The 23,428-nt window shown below is 37.2% G+C and overlaps 1 protein-coding gene across 1 annotated transcript in view; it reads right to left on the bottom strand.

The window, feature by feature from the left end:
- DCAF10 (DDB1 and CUL4 associated factor 10) overlaps window positions 1-23,428 on the bottom strand; it is a gene marked incomplete at both ends in the record, with an annotated part of 39,609 nt that overhangs the window by 6,000 nt on the left and 10,181 nt on the right. Inside the window, 3 exons of the mRNA XM_084238595.1 lie at window positions 1,621-1,823; window positions 7,858-8,055; window positions 20,417-20,530. Coding sequence (XP_084094721.1) covers window positions 1,621-1,823; window positions 7,858-8,055; window positions 20,417-20,530 — 515 coding nt within the window. The remainder of the gene's footprint in view (window positions 1-1,620; window positions 1,824-7,857; window positions 8,056-20,416; window positions 20,531-23,428) is intronic.

Below are 23,428 nucleotides of genomic sequence, written 5' to 3'. Positions count from 1 at the left end.
TTCTCAAAGAAGTCAGAAATGGCCCTAAGCACACAGAAGAAAGACTTAAACCATTTGAACTACTTTTTTTTTTTTAAAGATTTATTTATTTATGCATGCAAGAGCTGGGGCACAGGCCAGAGATGTGGAGGGTGAGAGGATTCACCAGAGACAGAGTGGGGAAATGAACAGACAGACTGACCAAAGTACACTGCGGAGGGGAGCAGCGGGCAAGCCAGGAGAGGTCTGCTGCGCCATGTGGGTTGCTCCCTGGCCGGGGATCGAACTCAGGCTGCAGAAGCTATGGCTTGCTTCATAGTGTGGTGCTCAGCCCTTTGTACCACCAGGGAGGCCCTTTTTGAATTACTTTCTAATAGCAGTTTATGAACACTTTTAAGTTCAAGTTGCTTATGACTTTCCCCATGGTTCTTGTTCATAAGCACAGTATTATAAACAATGGATAGTTCCCAGACCAGCCCTCTTTTTTCCCAAAGGTAAATAAAATATAGTCTGTCACATAATGTACATGAAATTATAGAGCATTTTTTTTTTCTGAGCCCCAATTTCACTTAATTTTAGTGGAATCAGCCACAAGAGAAGAAACAAGTCTTTAGCAAGAGGATGTTTAAGGGCCATGAGATTAAGATGGCACTAGGTACCTGTATCTGGACATCTGGAAGTCTAGAATACAGACTTAAAACAAATACTCTATATTGACTATAACTTAAAAGATCATAGGCCTTCCCAGTGGCGCAGCAGTTGAGCGCTGGGCTGCGAAGCTGCCCGTAGTCTCTGTAGCGCCGGTTCGATTCCTGGCAATCCCTGGCCGCTGGGCGAGGGTCCTACATGGCGCAACAGACCTCTCCTGCCGCCTGCTGCTCCCCTCAGCAGTGTACTTAATCAGTCTGCATGCTCTGCTCTCCCCTCTGGCTCTGGTGAATTCTCTCACCCTCCGGCACTTCTGACTGTACCCAGTGCTTGTATAAATAAATAAATAAATAAATAAATCTTAAAAAAAAAAATAAAAAGTTCTGCTGGGTTCCAGAAAGACTGAAAAAAAGATAACTACCTTGGGCCATCACTAATTTTGAGATATCAGAAACACTGAAGAGAGATTTTCTGACTAGCAGAAATCTAAAAGAAATTTTTTTCAAAGTTAAGAGCTAATGGGCTTTACAGCTAATGGTGGGGCAGGGGTTAAAGTCAGCACTATCAAGCTATTGCCAGTCACACCACCTCATGAATTCGATCCCACCACCACTGCATGAATTTGATACCTGGCCAGGGAACTAAACCACATGGCGCAGCAGACCTCTCCTGTCTTGCCCACTGCTCCCCTCAGCAGTGTGTTTTAGCCAGTTTGCCTGTTTTGCTCCCTATTCTGTCTCTGTTGAATCCTCTCACCCCCTGAATCTCTGCCCTAAGCCCCAGTTCTTATATGCATAAATAAATCTTTTTTTAAAAAAAGTTAACAATTATTCTTCCTGGATCATTTGTGACACAGGCACAGGTTAAAGCTATGTCATTATATATAGATTTCATACTTCCTTGGGGAAAAAAGCTCACTGAGCTTCTCAAACTATACGACTCCTATGTCTGAGATTCTTTGGAAAACTCTTTAATCACAAAAGGAAAACTTACCTGAACTTGATGTAGTTCTTCTTGCTCTCAAAATGGGATAGCTGCCTACTTCTAACGACTTGGTTAAGTCAAGATCATGCAAAATCAAAAGATACCCAGAGGATGTTGAGATCAACATTTTGGAACAATCTGGTGTTAATCTCATCCGCATGAGAAAACGTGTATGGAAGAATTTCTTATGTGGACATCCATCTTCGGTACACCTATAGAAGAAATCAACAAGACCTAGAGTTATAAATACAAGGACTCAATTATAGTTATACTTTGGCCCTTCAATCTAGAATTTACAGTCAATGTATATACTCATCACAATCAACAAGGTTTTTTTTGCTCACCATTCCTTCTTTCGTTGCCTACCTTCCTCTTTAGGTTAATCTTTTCCTCCAAAGTATATTTCTAAAAGTATTACTTTGAAGTAAACTCACTTTTTGTTTTGAAAATATTCTACTCTTTTTGGTTAAAGGTTTAAATTAGCTGAGCATATAACTTTAGGTTGATGGTTAACTGTTTTTAATTTTTTTTTTAATTTTTTTTTTTAATTTTCTAGAGGCATGTCTTATTTATTTATTATTTGTTTGTTTGGTTTATACATGCACTGGGTACAGTCAGAAGCGCGGAGGGTGAGAGAATTCACCAGAGCCAGAGCAGGGAGCAGAGCAGGCAGAAGGACCGAAGTACACTGCTGAGGGGAGCAGCGGGCGGCAGGAGAGGTCTGCACACCATGTGGGACCCTCCTCCGGTGGCCGGGGAGCAGCCGGGGATCGAACCGGCGCCGCAGAGGCCGCAGGTAGCTTCGCAACCCAGCGCTCAACCGCTGCGCCACCGGGGAGGCCCAGGTTAACTGTTTTTAAATATGAGGATAACATTCTGCTAATTTCTTGCTTCCATTGTTGCTATCAGTCTTGTTACTCTAGTTAATTTATCTTTTTTTCTTCTGACTGCTCTTTTTGTCCTCTTTGGAGTACTTCAGTTTCCCTCTTACATGTGTAAATCTGGATTTCTTTCTATTTCTCTTTACTGGGATTTATTTGACCTTTTAAATTTTATTTTTTTATTTTTATTTTTTAAAGATTTATTTATTTATTTATTTATTTATACAAGCACTGGGTACAGTCAGAAGCACGGGAGGGTGAGAGAATTCACCAGAGCCTGAGCGGGGAGCAGAGCAGGCAGAAGGACCGAAGCACACTGCTGAGGGGAGCAGCGGGCCGCAGGAGAGGTCTGCGAGCCATGTGGGATCCTCCTCCAGTGGCTGGGGAGCAGCCGGGGATCGAACTGGCACTAAAGAGGCTGCGGACAGCTTCGCAACCCAGCGCTCAACCGCTGTTCCACTAGGGAGGCCCTTCTGATTTATTTATTTATTTATTTATTTTTTTTAAGATTTATTTATTTATTTATTTAGACAAGCACTGTGTACAGTCAGAAGCGCGGGAGGGTGAGAGAATTCACCAGAGCCAGAGCGGGGAGCAGAGCAGGCAGAAGGACCGAAGTACACTGCTGAGGGGAGCAGCGGGCGGCAGGAGAGGTCTGCGCGCCATGCGGGACCCTCCTCCGGTGGCCGGGGAGCAGCCGGGGATCGAACCGGCGCCGCAGAGGCTGCGGGCAGCTTCGCAACCCAGCGCTCAACCGCTGCGCCACCGGGGAGGCCCCCTTCTGATTTATTTTTAAGCTGTGTCTAATTAGACTTAACCAGTCAAAAAAATTTCAATATAAATTTAAATTTAATTTCATATTTTTTCACTTCTTTAAGATACAGATAAAGTCATCGCAGAATCTTTGCTCCTGTTGTCCAATCTCTAGCTCACTTTTAGCCAGTATCAGCATGGGCTTTTTTTTTTTTTTTTTTAAAGATTTATTTATTTATTTATACAAGCACTGGGTACAGTCAGAAGCGTGGGAGGGTGAGAGAATTCACCAGAGCCAGAGCGGGGAACAGAACAGGCAGAAGGACTGAAGCACACTGCTGAGGGGAGCAGCGGGCGGCAGGAGAGGTCTGTCGCGCCATGTGGGACCCTCGCCGGTGGCTGGTGATCGAACCGGTGCTGCAGAGGCTGCGGCAGCTTCGCAACCCAGCGCTCAACCGCTGCGCCACCAGGGAGGCCCTACTTTAAAATTTGTTTAAAATTTTATTTTAAAATTTTATTTTAAAATTTGCCTGTTGGAATTTTAGAGGAATGTACTCATCCATACTTTATTTAGATCTTAAAATTGACTTAAATGAAGTTATGTAGTTCTCTTCAATAGCATTATATAAATTTTTTTTTAATTGTTTGCTGTGATGTATACGAACACTACTGACTTTCATATTGTGATTTCTATCTAGCAATACTGGTTTAACTTTTACAATTCTAGTGATTTGTCAGCAGAATCTCTAGGGTTTTCTATATGGAACAGAATTTGGAAAATTATGGCCTGTGGGCCAAAACTGAACCACTGCCTGTTTTTACTTAAAGTTTGTTGGAACACAGCCACACCCATTCATGTATTATCTGTGGTTGCCTCAGGGACTATGAAATACAAAAACTAAAACATTACATGGTCCTTTATAGAAGCAGTTTTTCACCCCCTGACACAATAATATCATCTGTGAATGGTACTAAGTTTCATTTTTTCCTTTCCAATTTCTATATATTTATTTTATTGTACTAACGAGGACCCTGCCTTCTCCTACTCCAAAACAATGGTGAACAGTAATAGGTAGGTTCTCCTTTCTGACTTTAGAGAAAATGCATGAGGTTTTTACCTTTTAAAACTGTGCTATGTTTGTGTATGCTTTTGATTAGTTTCCTTCTATTTTTAGTTTGTTTTACTTTAAAAAGCTTTATTGAGGTATCATTTTTTTTTAAAGGAATTTTTTTTTAAGAGATTTATTTATTTATTTATTTATTTATATAAGCATTGGATACAGTCAGAAGCACGGGAGGGTGAGAGAATTCACCAGAGCAAGAGTAGGGAGCAGAACAGACAGACTGACGAAATACACTGCTGAGGGGAGCAACAGGTGGCAGAAGAGGTCTGCACGCCATGTGGGACCCTCACCCGGTGGCTGGGGATCGAACTGGCACTGCAGAGGCTGCGGGCAGCCTCGCAACCCAGCACTCAACCGCTGTGCCACGGGGGAGGCCCTATTGAGGTATAATTTATATAGGATAAAATTTACTTATTTTTAAGAGTAAATTTTATTGTTCACAGAGTTGTGCAATCATCAACCAATTCAGTTTTAGAACATTTTTATTAGTCTTTTTTGAGGTTCATCCATGTTGTACTGTAGAACATACTTTGTTCCTTTTTATTGTCAATGCTATTATATTGAATAGATATACTGCATTTTGTTAATACACTTACAGAAGAGAGATACTTGGATTGAATATTTTTCTGACTACTATGAATAATGCTACCATAAGCATTCACACAACGTATGTGTTCATTTCTTTTGGGTATGTATCTGAGAGTGGAATTGCTAGGTTATATGGTAATTCTGCCGCCAAACTGTTTTCTAAAGTGGCTGTACTATCTTACATCCCCACCAAAAACATAAGAGGTTTCAGTTTCTTCACAATCTTGCCAATATTTGTTATTATCTTTTTTTAAAACTTTTTTTAAAGATTTATTTATTTATGCATACAAAAACTGGGGTACAGACCAGAGGTGTGGGACGGCAGGGGTGGGGGGCGGTGAGAGGACTCACCAGAGATAGAATGGGGAATGGAACAGGATTGACTGAAACACACTGCTGAGAGGAGCAGCAGGCGAGGCAGGAGAGGTCTGCTGTGCCATGTGGGTTGCTCCCTGGCCGGGGATCAAACTCGTGCCGCACTGGCTGCAGATAGCTTCATAGGTGTGTTTAACCCCCTGAGCCACCAGGGAGACCCCTCATTGTGGTTTTGATTTGTATTTCCCTAATGATGTTTAGTATCTTTTCATTTGCTTATTAATTATTTGTATATCTCCTTGATGAAATGTCTTTGCAAATCTATGCAAACCAATTTTTAAACTTTGTAACATATATAAGTGTATACATGTAAGTGAATTGCAAGATCTCTATATTCTGGACACAAATCCTTCCTCGGTTAGGATTTACAAATATTCTTTCCCTTTCTGTAATTTTTCTTTTCACTTTCTTAATGGTGTCACAGAAAGGTTTTAATTTTAATAAAGTCTATCTTACCAATTTTTTTATCATTTGTGTTTTGGTGTATGGATATTTACAGAAAATTGCCCACCATGTTTTCTTCTATAGGTTATTTTTTTAAAGATTTATTTATTAATGCGTGCAAGAGCTGGGGTGTAGGCCAGAGGTGTGGGGTAGAGGGTGGTGAGAGGATTCACGAGAGACAGAGTGGGGAGCATCACAAGTGTATCTGCTGAGATACACTGCTGAGGGGAGCAGCAGGCGAGACAGGAGAGGTTTGCTGTTCCATGTGGGGGTTAGCTTCAGTGGGGGAGGGATCGAACTGGTGCAGTGGCTGCAGATAGCTTCATAGTGCTGAGACTTAACCCCTTGTGCCACCAGGGAGGTCCATGTTTTCTTCTAAACTTTATAGTTTTAGCTCTTACATTCAGGGTGAATTGTATTTTGAGTTCATTTTTGTGATGTGAGATAAGGATTGAAATTTATCATTTTGCATATGGATATCTAGTTTTTCAAGTATCACTTATTGAAAAACACTATTTTTTCCCCAAACTATTTTTTTTTTTTATAGAGGCATGTTTTATTTATTTATTTGTTTTGTTTGTTTGTTTATACATGCACTGGGTACAGTCAGAAGCGCGGGAGGGTGAGAGAATTCACCAGAGCCAGAGCGGGGAGCAGAGCAGGCAGAAGGACCGAAGTACACTGCTGAGGGGAGCAGCGGGCGGCAGGAGAGGTCTGCGCGCCATGTGGGACCCTCCTCCGGTGGCCGAGGAGCAGCCGGGGATCGAACCGGTGCCAAAGAGGCCGCGGGCTGCTTCGCAACCCAGCGCTCAACCGCTGCGCCACCGGGGAGGCCCATTTTTCCCCAAACTATTAACTTACCTTGGTACCTCTGCTGAAAATCAGCTGATCATAAATCCAAGGATTTATTTTTGGATTCTCAGTTCTGTTCCCTCACTTTATATGCTTATCCTATGTCATCACCACACTGCCTTAATTACCATGGTTTTGTATAAGTCTGAAAATTGGGAAGCATGTTTTCCAACTTTGGTTCTTTTTCAAGATTGTTTTGGCTATTCTGGGTCATTTGCCTTTCCATGTAAATTTTAGACTCAGTTTGACAATTTATTCAGAAAAGGCATGTTGAATTTTGATAGGAATTAATTTTGATACAGATTAATTTGGAGAGAATTGCCATCTTGATGATATTGACTCTTTCAATCCATGGAACATGGAATTAATCTATCCATCCACTGACATCTTCCATTTCTCCCAGCAATGTTTTATAGTTTTATGCTTAAAACCATAGTTTTATACTTTTATAGATGTGTAAGTCTTGTATTTCTTTGATTAAATCCACTAAGTCCTTTATTCTTTTTTGATGCTAATATAAGAGAAACTATTTTCTCTATTCATTTTTGGATTGCTCATTGCTTTATAAGTAAAAATACATTTAATTTTTTGCAAATCTTGCATATCTTGTGACTTTCCTGACTTATTCGTTCTAGTAGTTTTTTTGGCATGTGTGTTGTGGATTTCTTAACATTTTATATATATAAGATCTTATTTACTGCATATGAAGGCAGACATTTTAGGTGGAACAACCGGTCCCATTCTTAAAATTGTCACATGCATTGCAGGATGTTTAGAAATCTGATCCCTGCTGACTAAATACCAATAGAAATCTTCCCCTCTTCTCTCATGGTAGCAACCAAAATTATACCAAACATTATTTCCAAACAGTCCCCTAGGGATCAGTACTAATGCAATCAAGAACTACTCTGTCAATGCATGAAAACAAAGTGCAAAAATTACAAAATATTTATAATGCAAGGATCAAAGAATAAAAAAAAGTTCTACAAGGAAATAACTTTTTCATTAAATTCTAAAAACTTATAAACTAATTTTCATCATTAACTATACTACTTAGTCTACTTTGCATACAATTTTGTCCAGATTTTTTAGTTGTAATATATGACTAAATGCAAGTAACAAAAGATGGAATCACCTCTTAAAGAAATATGAAAACTAGGACAGAAATTTGTTTACCATTAAAAAAATTTGTTTTTTCATAATCCTAGCAGGGTTTCCTATTCACAAACCTGTTGGTGTCCCAAATAATGACATTTCCATCAAATCCTGATGTTACTAAGAGTCTTGTATTAGTATCATATTCGATGTTCTTCACCCAGCTAGTATGACCATGTAAAGTGCATACTTTGGTGTTCAGTTTTCTCAGATCCCACAGTGCTATTGTAGTGTCATCAGAACAGGTAGCGAACAGCCGGTTATCAAGAAATCTACAAGGCAGAAAAGAAAAACTCGTTCATTTAATCTTTTATTACCAAAAAAATGGACTTAAGAAACAGTCTATATTGCCTAATCAAGAAAGGGAAAAAAAGGGTGGGGGGATAAAACTCACTGTATAAACCCAGTTGACTCTGACATACAATAAATACTAAGTATAACATAATCACCAGGGAAGGATACTAAGATTTATTTATTTATTTATTTTTAAAGATTTATTTATTTATGCATACAAGAGCTGGGGTACAGGCCAGAGGTGTCGGGGGTGAGAGGATTCACCAGAGACAGAGTGGGAAACAGAACAGGCAGATTGACCGAAATATACTGCTGAGGGGAGCAGCAGGTGAGTCAGGAGAGGTCTGCTGTGCCATGTGGGTTGCTCCCTGGCCAGCTGGAGGGATCAAAATCGTGCTGCAGAGGCTGCAGAAGCTTCATAGGTTGCATCTTAACCCCTTGTGCCACCAGGGGAGGCCCAAGGATACTATGATTTAATGAGGACTATATCGCAATGTTATTCATTTACTTCACATTATTGATTTTTACTTTGAACTGGAAATAGGTGTGGGTGTTTGGTGAACAGTGCCAAAAGATAGAACTTTAGAATCTATAAATGCAAATGGTGAGAGACAATTTAATAGGAGACAGAGATTGTGAAGACTTGATTGCTGCAGGAGACATGTTAAAAGTAAAGGGTTCAGGCCTCCCCGGTGGCACGGCGGTTGAGCGCTGGGTTGCTAAGCTGCCTGCAGCCTCTGCAGCACTGGTTCTATCCCCGGTTGCTCCCCGGCTACCGGAGGAGGGTCCCACATGGCGCGCAGACCTCTCCTGCCGCCTGCTGCTCCCCTCAGCAGTGTACTTCGTCAGTCTGCCTGTTCTGTTCCCTGCTCTGGCTCTGGTGAGTTCTCTCACCCTCCCGCGCTTCTGACCCTACCCAGTGCTTGTATAAATAAATAAATAAACAAACAAACAAACAAATAAATCTTTAAAAAAAAAAAAGTAAAGGGTTCAAAATTACAAGAAATGTTTACTGCTATAAATAATGTATCTTTCTACTTACAACACATTTATATGAAAAAATCGCTATTAAAATGAAATTGCTGGGGCCTCCCCACTGGTGCAAAGGGTTAAGTCCCAATACTATGAAGCTATCCGCAGCCACTGCCGCATGAATGAGTTCAATCCCCAATCCTGATCCTGGCCAGGGAGCTGACCCATATGGTGCAAGTGCAACAGATCTCTCTCCTATCTCTCCCACTGCTCCTCTCAGCAGAGAATTTCAGTTAATCTGCCTGTTCTGCTCCCCACTCTGTCTCTGGTGAATTCTCTCACCACTCCTCTCCAGCCCCACACCTCTGGCCTACACCCAGGTTCTTGTATGCATAAATAAATCTAAAAAAAAACCAGGGGCCTCCCTGGTGGCGCAAGGGGTTGAGCACAGCACTGTGAAGCTGTTTGCAACCTCTGCAGTGCAAGTTCGATCCCCGGCCCCACATGGTGCTGCAGCCCTCTCCTGTCTCTCCTGCTGTTCCCCTCAGCAATGTATTTCAGTAGATCTGCCTGTTCTGCTTCCCACTCTGTCTCTGCGTGTTCTCTCACTCAACCCGCCCCAACCCGCCCCCATGCCTCTGGCCTGTGCCCCAGCTCTTGTATGCATAAATGAATGGATCTTTAAAAACCACAAGAACAAACAAACAAAAAAACCCCGCATTTCTTAATGGAAAAAAGTCTATCACCAAAAATCACCACTGTTATATTTAACCTGATTCCTGTTTTTCAAACTAAATATGACCTCATAAATATTTTGTCATGTCTTTAAAGATTTAGCAACAAAATCTCAATGACTGAACAGCATTCACTGTAAGAATAAGCTGTAATTTTTTTTTTTTAAAGATTTATTTATTTATTTATACAAGCACTGGGTACAGTCAGAAGCACGGGAGGGTGAGAGGATTCACCAGAGCCAGAGCGGGGAGCAGAGCAGGCAGAAGGACCGAAGGACACTGCTGAGGGGAGCAGCGGGCGGCAGGAGAAGTCTGCGCACCATGTGGGACCCTCCTCTGGTGGCCAGGGATCGAACTGGCGCTGCGGAGGCTGCAGGCAGCTTCACATCCCAGCGCTCAACCGCTGCGCCACCAGGGGAGGCCCTGTAATTTTTTAAAAATTTATTTTTGTGTAGAAGAACTGGGATGTAGGTCAGAGGTGCAGAGGGTGAGAGAATTCACCAGAGACAGAGTCGGGAGCAGAACAGGTGGATTTAATGAAAAACACTGTGGAGGGGAGCAGTGGGCAAGACAGGATTAGGTCTGCTGTGTCATGTGGGTTTGCTCTCTGGCCAGGGATCCAACTCAGGCCCTTGTGGTTATAGCACTTAACCTCTAGGCCACCAGGGAGGCCCCCTGTAATCTTTTCTCTTTTTTAAACTAAGATGCAATTGTTAGATGTTTAGGTTGTCTCCAATTTTTTTTTCTATTAAAAAAAAAAAATGATGACCCTCAGAACAGTCAAATATTAATCACATTCTTAGTTCTTTCCAGAAAATTTCTTTAGTTATTGCCAGTAAATTGTATTTCTAAGTAAAAAGGGGATTTAAAAAAATGTTTGCATTAAAATGTGTACATATATATCTTTAAAAAAACATATGAATATATAGTTTCAGCAGCAGTTAGGAGCATGTCCATTTTTCCAAACCCATGCCATGTAGATATTTTTTGATTCTGTTAAGTGCTAGATTGTGGGGGAGGGGAATCATTGTTAAAGCTGAAATTTGTTTCTAGTAAAATTGAGCTTTTTTCACATTTATTGGAATATTATATATTTTTGTGAATTGTTACTCATCTTTCTTGCTGCTGTTCCTATTGCAGTATTATTTATATTATTGAGTGATAAAATCGCTTAAGATGTGCTTCAATTTTTCAAATATCTATCTTTGGATATAGTTTGTTTTCTTACTATATCAAAAATTTAATTCTTATTAAATACATTTTTCCCTTATAGGTTTACTGGTACATGAGACTTCAAAATAAAAATGTCAGTGACTTCTATACCTGACATGAATTATATAAGAAAAATACATAATGACAAAGGCTTCTGGAAAGTCAAACTTTTAAAATGAACTGATCATCATCATAAAGGCATCTCCACACATTTGGAAAAAAACCCCACAAAACTAAGTTATTTTATTTAGTCTACAGAAAATACTTAAATCACATATATAGTCAAAGTCCTAGTGGGTTTATATTGCTGTAAGCCACAGTGGTCTACCTGAATGCTTTCAAGCAAGAAAGTGACTTACAATAAGTTATAAAAAGATCTCTAAAAATCTTGGATATCTTAAAAAATAAAGTGGGGAATCAGTTCTAAAATTTTTATCAATAAGGTCATTAGAAAATTATCATTATTGCTCGAAAGGATATTTTTATTTAAGAATGCATAAAAGAATATAATCTTGGAACAAAAATTAACAATTTTAAATTGAGTAAGTTTACTTTAAAGAAAAATTCAACATTTTGACGTTAATTTTCTCATTTCTGTCTCACAGTATTACCTATTAAAATTTTGGTATTATGGTCTCACTCATAGCAAGAATTTAGAAAGCCTAAATAAGGGACCAGGAAAAAGACTAATTAATACAAAGTAAAAATCAAAATCAACCAGCAACTATAAACCAGAGACACACTGGGGGGGAGGAGCGGGGAGAGGAAGGACTAGGGTCAAAATAAGGGGGGGTGCAATTGTATGGAGAATATAACCCAAATGAAAATGCATACACTGTGCAAAAATGATGTAAGAATTATAAAAAACAAAATATTTTAAAAAATAGTAAAATTTAAAAAAAATTGGTATTGAAGAATCATTGGTAAACAAAGTAAATAAATTATAAAAAATTAAGAACTTGTACTAGAAGACCAGTTAGAGTTCCCATAGCAATTTTTATCCCAAAGTAAGTGAATATAAAGTATCAGACAAATCTTTGGATATCTGGGCCAGCTCTCTCAAATTAAAACTCAGCCTAGCCTAATAAATTAATAATTGTAAAGTATTTGTAATTGTATAGTCCCTAAAAAATAGGAGACACTCTTTCATGCACCGTTAAATCTATGAGTTTCTGAATTACAGAATTTCTCCATCTGTCCCCATCAAACCACAACATATGACTACAACAGCTCTAGATAAAAAGCCATCTAGATAAATTGAGGTCTTTATTATCAACGGGTAACTAATAAAAGATGATAGCAATTGAAAATGAATTCTCTTAAAACAGGTACCAACATTTTATTGTACAAGGGAAAGAATATGTTGAGTCTTTATCTTAAAAAAAAAAAACTTACATTTACTTGATGCAAATATTTAGAATAATTTAATTTTTAAAATAATCTTTCAATGAAATTAATATTAGCAGAATATGACATCTTACTTCACATCTGAGTTTTGTACTACAATAAAAAAGAGCATCCTTTCCATATAATATTCAACATCTTTGTCAATTCTCCCAAGGGCCTTTCCTTAGTCCTGTCAGATATTTACATATTTTTTGGAGTATGTATCATGTCATCATTTCTGTCATGTTCTTTTCCCTAAGATATAACTAGTCTAAATCTATTGGATCATCATTTTATATGTAACTTGACCAGTTCTCTGACATTACTTTCAGTTTTGTGCAATTCTATATCTTTCATGTTCCCACTGATAAGCACTGCATTTACATTATAATGTTTGAAATATAACAGTAAGCAAAAAACCAACAAAGGAGGAGGAAAAGTATATCCTTAGGTACCTAGATGGGTATTAATGTTTCAACAGTCATATCATTAAGTATATATTCTGATGACATCTGATGATAACCTATGTTCTCCCCATTACCTTCATAAATGAGAGGATCCAGGATTATTAAATGATCTGTTAAATGCACAGTTTCATGAATAAGTAAGCCTATTTAGTAGGCTTAAGAATTTAAATTATATATTTTCCCCAAATATGAAGCAAAGGAAAACATTCTTTGCAACTATCATTATTTTTATTTTACAAGATTAGCACATCTCAAAACTAAGAAATGAACTAGAAGACATTGCTAAGTAAGTGTAGTGACTAGTACTAAACCAGGAAATGCATGCCCATCTCTCTGAACAATACAGTGAAGTGGAATAATGGAACTGAGTATGAATTCCAGCTCTACCACTTCTTATATATATCAGGCAAGTTTCTTTATCTAAATTTCAGTTTCTTCCTTCTTTAAAATGGGCATAACTGTACCATATTAGGATAATGTCAGTATTAAACAATATATGAAAGTGCTTTACAAAAGGACTGAAATATAGTATGCCCTCAAAAATGGAAGTTAGTATTAATAAATAATGCACATTTAAGCACATGTCAGAGGAACCCTTTAGATCTTCAAGCAACACCCTTAAGTTCTTTAAAATCTGTTTTATTCTAACCAACAGATAAGGAGGTGATTCAAATTTCTAAGTGGCGGGGGTAATAAGGCAGTCACACTAATAGCAGCAAATGAGAGCTGACATTGATAAAGAATGCAAATTCTAACAGCAGATCAATCAGAGGTCACTTTGAGTATGTCCAAACAACTTGACACAAACCTTTTCTTTCTGCAGTAAGAAAATTTTAAATTGTAAAATATTAGAAACAGAAAATTACGAATATAACAAATACTTGTGATATTCATCACCCAGCTTTATCAAATCTTAACATTTTTTTTCTTTCAGATTTTTTTTTGGACATTACAAACACAGTTGAAGTACCATGTGTATCCCTCCCCAATCCCATTCCCCTCCCTCCCTCTCCAGAGGGAACCACTATCCAAAATTGTCATTACTCCCCATGCAAGTTCTTAATACCATAAATTCGTAAGTATGTAACCACAGGCAATTTACAGTATTGCTTTGCATTCAATTTATTCTTTAAATAATGAGCACCTACTATGTGTCAGGCACAGTTCTAGGTGCTTGGAAAAGAGCAGAGAATAAATACATGCCCTCATTAAGCTTATGTTTATTTTTAAACTTTATATAAATGGTATCACACCATACAGCTTATTTTACAATTTGCTTTTCTGGCTTAAACTTAAATTTCTGAGGTGTTATCTCAGATACTGATGCCTCTAGTTCATTCATTTTAACTGATGTATAGTATTCCATTGAATGCATGTATTAGAATTCATCAATCTTCCTCTTCATGAAGATTTAAGTCTAGTACTAAAAATGTTATATGAACTTTCTTTAGACATCTTATTCATAGTGCTTTAACTTAAATTTTTTTTCAGCTTTACTAGATATTGCTAAAATCCTCTGCAAATTAATTTTACCAGTTTGCACTCCAGCAATAGTTTGTTTTTCATCATCTTTGCCAATATGCAGTATTTCTTCATTATTTTTAGATACGATTCCATAATAACTAATAAGCTTGAAAATCTATATTTATTGCTCATTTTAGTTTCTCTAGAACTCAGTATTCTGCCTCTTATACTATAGGTAATTGTCTTATATATTCCGGATACTAATCCTTTTTTTTGTTATATGCATTATACTCTTCTACCAGTCCAAAGCTACTCTCCTTACACTATTATGTCGTCTTTGGTTACAATGAAGTTTTACATTTCAAAGATTTATTTTTTTATTTATTTTTGTGCAGAATTGGGGTGTAGGCCAGAGGTGCGGGGGGTGAGAGGATTCACCAGAGACAGAGTGGGAAGCGGAACAGGCAGATCTACTGAAGTTCACTACTGAGAGGAGCAGTGGTTAAGAAAGGAGAGGTCTACTGTGCCATGTGGGTCAGCTCCCTGGTGGGGATTGACTTCATGCCACAGTGGCTGGCAACAGCCTGATAGTGCTGAGACTTTAACCCCTGCGTCACCACGGAGGTCCCAAGTTTTACATTTCAGTGCAATTGAACTTATCAATCCTTAATGATTTATACTTTTTGTAACTTAAAAGAACTCTTTCTCATACTTAGAACATAAATATATTCTGTTTCTTTTGAGGCTTTAAAGATTTGCTTTTATAATTAGACCTGGAACCTAATAACTCTAAACTATTTTTAATTATGGTATGAAATAGAGATCTCATTTTATTTTTTCATGCATATAGCAAATTCTCTTTTCCATTTTCCCCTCATTTGTCTTCAGTCATATGTCAAATTTTCATATATATATATATATATATATATGGGGCTGTATATGAAGTTTTATTTTTATTTTTTAAAGATTTTATTTATACAAGAACTGGAGTACAGGTCAGAATCATGGGAGGGTGAGAGAATTCACCAGAGACATAGTGGGGAACAGAACAGGAAGAGAGACCGAAGACACTGCTGAGGGAAGCAGCGGGCGAGGCAGGAGAGGTCTGCTGTGCCATGTGGGTTTCTTCCTGGCCAGCGGGGAATCAAACTGGCACTGCAGAGACTGTGGACAGCTTTGTAGCACAGCGCTCAGCTGCTGCGCCACCGGGGAGGCCCATGTATCTGAAGTTTTATTCTAGTCCACTGGCCACTTACTCTATCTTTGTACTAAGACAACATTTGATATTGTCTTCCTCAGAATTGTCTCAGAGATTCTTGACAATTTGCTGTTCAATATGAATTTTTTTTAAAGTGATTTTATTTATGCATAAGAGGACTGGGGTGGAGGCCAGAAGTGCAGGGAGTGAGAGGATTCATCAGAGACAGAGTGGGGAGCAGAACAGGCAGATCTACTGAAATACACTGCTGAGGGGGGGCAGTGGGAGAGACAGGAAAGGTCTGCTATGCCATGTGGGTTAGCTCCCTGGCCAGCAGAGGCGGAGGGATCAATCTTGTGCTGCTGTGGCTGGCGATAGCTTGATAGCGCTGGCACGCTGGACCACCAGGGAGACCCAAAATCAAAATTTTTTAAAAATAAAACCTTGGTGGTGTTTTGATTAAAATTGCACTACATTTATATTATTAATATGGGGAGAACTGACTTCTTTATGATACTGAGTTTTCTCTTCCAGAGATTTGCATGTGTTTTTACAGGGACCTGGCAGCACTACTAACCTAGAATCAATCTAAAATTGCTGGCTGGAAGGTTTGGACCATATGGTAATAGGAATTTGGGCTCCTCACAAGCATTAAAGCTGGCTTGTAGTTAGAAATTCACAGATATTTTCTGACACCCAGTGTCACATTCCAGATGAACAATGTAGTTTATTTTTAGGTCACCTTAATAGTGAAAGTGTAACCCTTTAGGGTTCTAAACTTAGGCAGTTTTCGTCTAGACTCCTCACCTGGAACTGACCCTAGAATTAAATCTCCTGTCCTCTCCTGTTCTCCTCATACCTGTCAAATGGCTCAAGATCATCAGCATTTGGTAGATGCCTCCATATTAAAAATCATAACTACTACTTGCATTCCTGCTTCCACTTCATTTTTGGTTCAAGGATTCTTATCTTCCTTGTCAGCTTAATTATACATTAATAAATGTAGATTTTAAATTTTATCTTGAATTTCTATTTTCAGTGGAAAGGTTCAGGATATTTTAAAGTCTTCTATAGCCTAATTTTTATCTGTTTGACTAGTTTTGGAGGGAGCTATATTAAAACTCTTACTATAATTATAGACTAGGGGACCTCCCCAGTGGCGCAGTGGTTGAGCACTGGGTTGTGAAGCTGCCTGCAGCCTCTGCAGCGCAGGTTCCATCCCCGGCTGCTCCCCGGCCACCGGAGGAGGGTACCACATGGCGCGCAGACCTCTCCTGCTGCCCGCTGCTCCCCTGAGCTGTGTACTTTGGTCCTTCTGCCTGTTCTGCTCCCTGCTCTGGCTCTGGTGAATTCTCTCACCCTTCCACGCTTCTGACTATACCTAGTGCTTGTATAAATAAATAAATAAATCTTTAAAAAAAATTATAGATTAGGAAGTCCTAAAAATTCTGTTTTTGCTTTGAATATTTCAAGGTGCAAAATAAGTTCATGAGTATTATATCTTCTTGATGAGTTTTTTTCTTTGTATATATATAGTTGCATTTTATCTCTTCTAAAGCCTTTGGTCTTCCATCTGCCCGATAATGATAATCTGCATCAAATTTTCCATTTCTGGGCAGTTTAGTTTTTGTTATCTCTATAAAATAGAGTATATAGATGATTTCGTTTTTATTCAAATTGTGTCTCTGTGTCTTTGAACAAAGAAGATCAGTCCATTTGTACTTTCTGTGAACTAATCATATATTTGAAACTATTTCTAGTTGTTTTCTATTTGTTTCCTTTGCTTTTTAAAAGATTTTTTTTTTTACTTTGTTAGGCTTTCTTTTCTTCTACTGATCTGATCAGATTGTCAATATTCTCTTCTCTCTCCCCCTTTTTTGTTGGTTTGAAAACTCTATTTCCATTGCTGTAATTACTGTTAGTTTAGTTTTCATTTTCATCATATACATTTAATGATACAACCTATTTATTGTTACTATCTAGAGATAAACTCCACTTTGGTAGCCAATAGCCAGACATAGCTTTCTTTGATCCTTACTATGTGATTAGTCTGAATTGAGGTATGCTCTAAGTGTAAAATATACACTTAATTTAGAAATTTTGCAAGAAAAAAATGATGGTTAAAATATCTCAATAATTTTTATACTAATTACATGTTGAAATGTTTTAGACATACTGGGCATAATTATACTATAAAAATTAATATCACCTGTTTCTAGTTTCTCTTTTAATGGGATTACTAGAAAAATTTTAACTTATATATGTGGCTAGAATTACAATTTTATTGGACAGTGCTAGTCTTAGTTTTAACTTTGTTTAAAATGCACTCCTCTCTCTCAAAAAAAAAAAACTAAATTATCTTTCTGCAGTTAATAATATTTATTATATTACCAAATTAAAATTTTTCATTCTAGAATAACATTTTCCCTGGACATGACTATGGATAAAAACACTGAAAATTAGTTTGCCTTAGTATTTTAAGATATTGCCCCATTTTCTCCTGGCATCATCTATTGCTGATGAGAAAACTTCTAATAGTTTAGTTATCATATCTATAGGTAATCTGGCTTCTAATTTTGTGCCTTTTAAGATTTTCTTTTTTATCTTTGATATTTTAGAATTTTACCATAACCTGTCTAAATATGTATTTGTTTAACTTACTTGATATTTTGGAATTTATTTTGATTCAAGGACTCAGGTCGTTCTCTTCAGCTTTTGTATTGTCTTCAAAAATTAGTTCTCTACCAATCTCTGCATTTTCTTTTTCAGTGTTTCTTATTACATATACATTGGATTTCTCAATTAATCCTCTGTGTCTTTTTGCTAGTCATTCATATTTTTCTCCTTTTTCTGTGCTCTAGGTGAATTTTTTAGTGCTATTTTCCAGCTCACTAATTTTCTTACAGTGATTCAATGGGCAAAATTTATCATATACTGAGTTTTTTACATAGCAACTACATTTTTAATTCTAAGAGTTGTAGTTGGTTCTTTTCCACATTAACCTGTTTAATCTCTTTTGCGTCATAATTTTGAGCTCTCTTTAAAAAGTATCCCTTATTTCTTTGAATATCCTAAAAATGCTCTAAGTTTCTCCTAATCAATGGAATACTATGCAGCCGTTAAAAAGAATAAGATCATCCCACAGGCACTAAAATGGAATGATCTCTATGTATGTTATGAAGTGAAAAAGTCAAGGCATATAATAGTATGTGTAGAATGCTACCATTTATATAATTGTATGTGTATGTGAGTATAGTTGTACATACATAAACTATCTCAGAAAGGATAGCAAGAAATTGGTAATAGTGGTTGCCTCTGGGGAGAGGAACTGGGTGTCTAGGGGACAGAGGTGGGAGATAGACTTACTTTTCACTGTTTACCCTTTTGTACCTTTGAATTTTGTACCACGTGCATGTATTACCTAGTCAAAAAAAAATAAATAAAATAATTTATTTTTAAAAATAAAGTCTTTGTTGGACTACTCCATAAAATTAATTTCATCCAGAGAAAATGCCTGTTTTAGTTGCTGATTCTGTTATATTAATATTAGTTATATTCACGAGTTTTAGAAGTTTGGCTATAAGCTCATTTTGAACAGGAATGGTTTTTAATTTTCCTCTCCCTTCCTATTTAATAATTTTATAGTTTCTCCAATTTTATTTCTAGATCCCTATTTCAAAACTAAATCTCACAATTCTAGCTCCAATTTCATGACAGTTAGAACTATTGAATATATACATGTAGTCAGTTACCTGGCAAATGGCCTCATTAAATTCCTAATCTTAAAGCTGTTTTTTTATCAGCTAAAACTTATAACCAGGTAATAAGTATCTTTTTTTCTTTTAGCCCTTCACAAATGGGACAGACATTTTAACCAAATCTCTGCATTCAGAGAAGTGATTCTGGCTGATTCCTGCCTCACATGAAACACTTGGTGCTAGTGAATTGTGACAAGAGCTAAACTATTGGATGTCAGTGCCAGACTGAAACCAGTAGGCTTGTGGTTTTAATCCTATTATTGCTTTGTGCCTGTGTTCCATTTCTGGTTCACAAAGATGTTTATGTTGTTTCAGAATCTGGGTATGTCTTTTGTGATACTTATTCTTCTGTGTGTTTGGAACATAGAGGTATATTAAACTCAGTAGGTCACCTTGACTAGAAGCAATTTCCATATTTCTTTTTTTAGAATATTAAAAGTTATAATTATAAAAGTAGTGTTTCATTACATAAAGTTTAAAAAATAGAGAATTACTCATACTTCATTCATTCTAAGTCATTCACTATTAGCATTTAAAGTATTGCATTCTATGCTTTTTCTTCTAAATCATTTCATCTTTGTGCAATCCTTATCATAATTTTAACCTATATTATCCCAACATTTTTCTATGCTGATATGTAATCTTTGTGACTATCATTTTAATGACTGCATATTAATCCACCAAGCCATTCAACAGTTACTTATTTCTTATTCTGATAATTGAAAGGGCTATAAAGATGTTCTCTGTACATATGTGGTTTTTTCCTTCAACAATTTGGATTTAGAGAGTAGTGATGAGAGATGCTAAGCAATGGAACTGCATAAATTTACACAAATATTTAGCCCAAAGATATTTAGCCCAAAGACAGAACTAGCAAAATACATGGCTGAGGTTCATAATGATGACCCTGATATACAAAGAGAAAAGGTAAAATACTATGGAAGTGAAAAATGTATTTCTGAAAGATTCCAATTCAAAATGGTGAATAGCTTTGTAATTAAAGGGATAAGTTTCACAAAGGATAAGAGTCACAATTCACCAATGTGGATCATCTAAGAGTATTGGAAAAGGCATTACAAATTTTCACAACTTTCAAAACAATATTTTAGGTCATACTATTAAATTTCACTTTTCACAATAATACTAACCTGATATTATTTACGCAGTCTTCATGAGCTTCAGAAAGTGTTTTTATGTGCTTTGAAGATATAGGGTCGAAAAGCAGCACTTCAGTCTGTTCACAAGCAACTGTCAGGACTGACCTGAAAGCAAATGACACATTTCTCTTATTGATACTCATTTATTTATAATCCCACAAGGTATACATGAATAACTTCTTTTCACACATTAGTAGAAAGTATTTATTTTTTATAAGGATTTATTTATGTGTACAGGAACTGGGGTACAGGCCAGAGATGTGGGGGGTGAGAGGATTCACCAGAGACAGCAGGGAACAGAACAGGCAGACTGAAGGAAGAAGCGGGGCTGCTAAGGGGAGAAGCGGGCAAGTCAGGACAGGAAATGAGTTGAATAGAGAGCCTTCCCATTTCATACACTTATATAGTTTGTAGAAAATTGGAATATAAAACTATCTTGACCCGGGAGTTTGGTATGAGATAAGATTTCTAACTGATGCAGTGTGTTTATGGCTATTTTTTTACAATTTCTGTTTTGGCGATTTCTACTTTTCTAAGAGTTGACTGTTTCACTTTGGTTTAAATTTTTATTGGCATACAGTTGTTCACATTAGCTTCTCTTTCTACTTTTAAATTTTTTACATTGAAATATAAAATGCATTCAGAAAAATATACAAATCATAAGAATACATCACTTAATTTTCCCAAAAGGAACAGTCACATAACAATATCATGTCACATAACAATATTATCTTAAAAAAAAACTTGTATGGGGCCTCCCCGGTGGCACAGCGGTTGAGCGCTGGGTTGCGAAGCTGCCTGCGGCCTCTGCGGCGCCGGTTCGATCCCCGGCTGCTTCCCGGCCACCGGAGGAGGGTCCCACATGGCGCGCAGACCTCTCCTGCCGCCCGCTGCTCCCCTCAGCAGTGTACTTCAGTCCTTCTGCCTGCTCTGCTCCCCGCTCTGGCTCTGGTGAATTCTCTCACCCTCCCGCGCTTCTGACTGTACCCAGTGCATGTATAAACAAAACACAGAAAGAAAGAAAACATGCCTCTATAAAAAAAAAAAAAACTTGTATGTCTGGCTTATTTTGCACAGTATTATATTTTGTGAGGTCCATCCATGTTCCTGCATTTTCATTATTATTATGCTAACAATTTTATTTTACATTCCACTGGTGGTGGATATTTATGTCCTTCTAATTGTAAATAAAGTTGTTTTAAATTCTTGTATATGTCCTCCAATGCATTTATAGATGCTTTTATGTTTGGTAGTAGAAGTAAAATTTCAAACTCTTTGGGTTATAAATTTGATCATCTGGAAGATAAAGAAAAATTGTTTTACAAAGTGGTTAATTTCTCCTTTGATCGTCTGTCTTCTTTGAGCTAAATTTGTGGTTGTGTTTCTAATTTGACAGGGTCTTTCTTAGCTTTTTTACTTTCAGCCTTTATTTCTAATATATGTATTTAGGGCTATAGGTTAGCCTCTATATAGCTTTAGCTATAATTAAACAAATGTTGAGTTTTCATCATTTTAAATTTTGTAATGTGTACAGTGATCTCTTCTTTGAGTGAAAGGTTATTTATTTATTTAAAAAAAGATTTATTTATTTATTTATACAAGCACTGGGTACAGTCAGAAGCACGGGAGGGTGAGAGAATTCACCAGAGCCAGAGCAGGGAACAGAACAGGCAGACCGATGAAGTACACTGCTGAGGGGAGCAGTGGGTGGCAGGAGAGGTCTGCGCGCCATATGGGACCCTTGCCGGCAGCCGGGGGATCAAACCCGTGCTGCAAGAGCAGCTTCGCAGCCCAGCGCTCAACCGCTGCGCCACCGGGGAGGCCCGAATGAAAGGTTATTTAGAAGGGTATTTCCAAACATGAGATTTTCCAGTTTTTTCTAGTTTAACTTGCATTTTCATTGAAGAACATTCTCTATTCAATTTCAATACTTGGAAATACATAAAATTTGCATTTTTTATTTTGCTTGATATTCATATAGCACACCAACTTTCATTTAACACTTAATGCTAGCAATAGTGTAACTTCATATCCTTTTATTTTAAAACTTTCTGTAATCTTATATTTCAGGTATGTTTTCTATAAGTAAATTTAAGCAATCTTTATCTTTGTCCTACTGAATTTACATTGAAAGTAATCACTAGTAATCTTTCCATTTGATCTGTCTTCTTAATATTTGTTTTTCATTTGTCTTTTCTGACTAGGCCCTTGTCATTGCCTATTTTTAAAATTTTTTACTTTTCCATGGGAGGTTGACTTTTGTTTTTATGGTTTCTTTCACTGTGCAAAAGCTTTTTTGTTTGATATAATCTCATTTATTTATTTTTGTTTCTCCTGCCACTAGAGTCAAGTCCCCACAAAATTTTAAAGACCTATGTCAATGAGCTTATCTGCGTTATTTTCCCTATGTATTTTATGGTTGCAGGTCTTACATCCAAGTCTTTAATCCATTTTGAGTTAATTTCATCAAGTGAAATAAGTTAGAGAAAGACAAATACGGTATGAAATTACTCATATGCAGGAGATAAAGATAAAACAAAGTCTCAGATTAAAAGAATAAAATGGTTTTTACCAAATGGGTAAAGAGAATGTGGGTGGGTAAATTGGCTGAAGACGATTAATTGTATTTTGGGTGGTGATCAAATGTGGAATAAGATGTTAAATTATAATGCTATTTACACCTGACACCTACATAGTGTTTTAAACCAATGTGACTACAATAAAAAAAATTTTAATGACAGAGCAAAAGTAATTATTTATATATTCTCCTTCGCTATTTAGTGTGTTAAATATGCATTGTTTTACTTTTTCAAATTTATTTTTTTTATTTATTTTTAAAGATTTATTTATTTATGCATCCAAGAACTGGGGTACAGGCCAGAGGTGTCCCCACCAGAGAGTGGGGAGCAGAACAGGCACCATGTGGGTTGTTCCCTGGCCTGCCAGGAATCAAACAGGCAGATCTACTGAAATACACTGCTGAGGGGAGCAGCGGGTGAGTCA

This window comes from Talpa europaea (genome assembly GCF_964194135.1).
Source record: "Talpa europaea genome assembly, chromosome: 7".
Taxonomy (NCBI): domain Eukaryota; kingdom Metazoa; phylum Chordata; class Mammalia; order Eulipotyphla; family Talpidae; genus Talpa; species Talpa europaea.
This window is presented reverse-complemented; position numbering and strand designations above follow the sequence as displayed.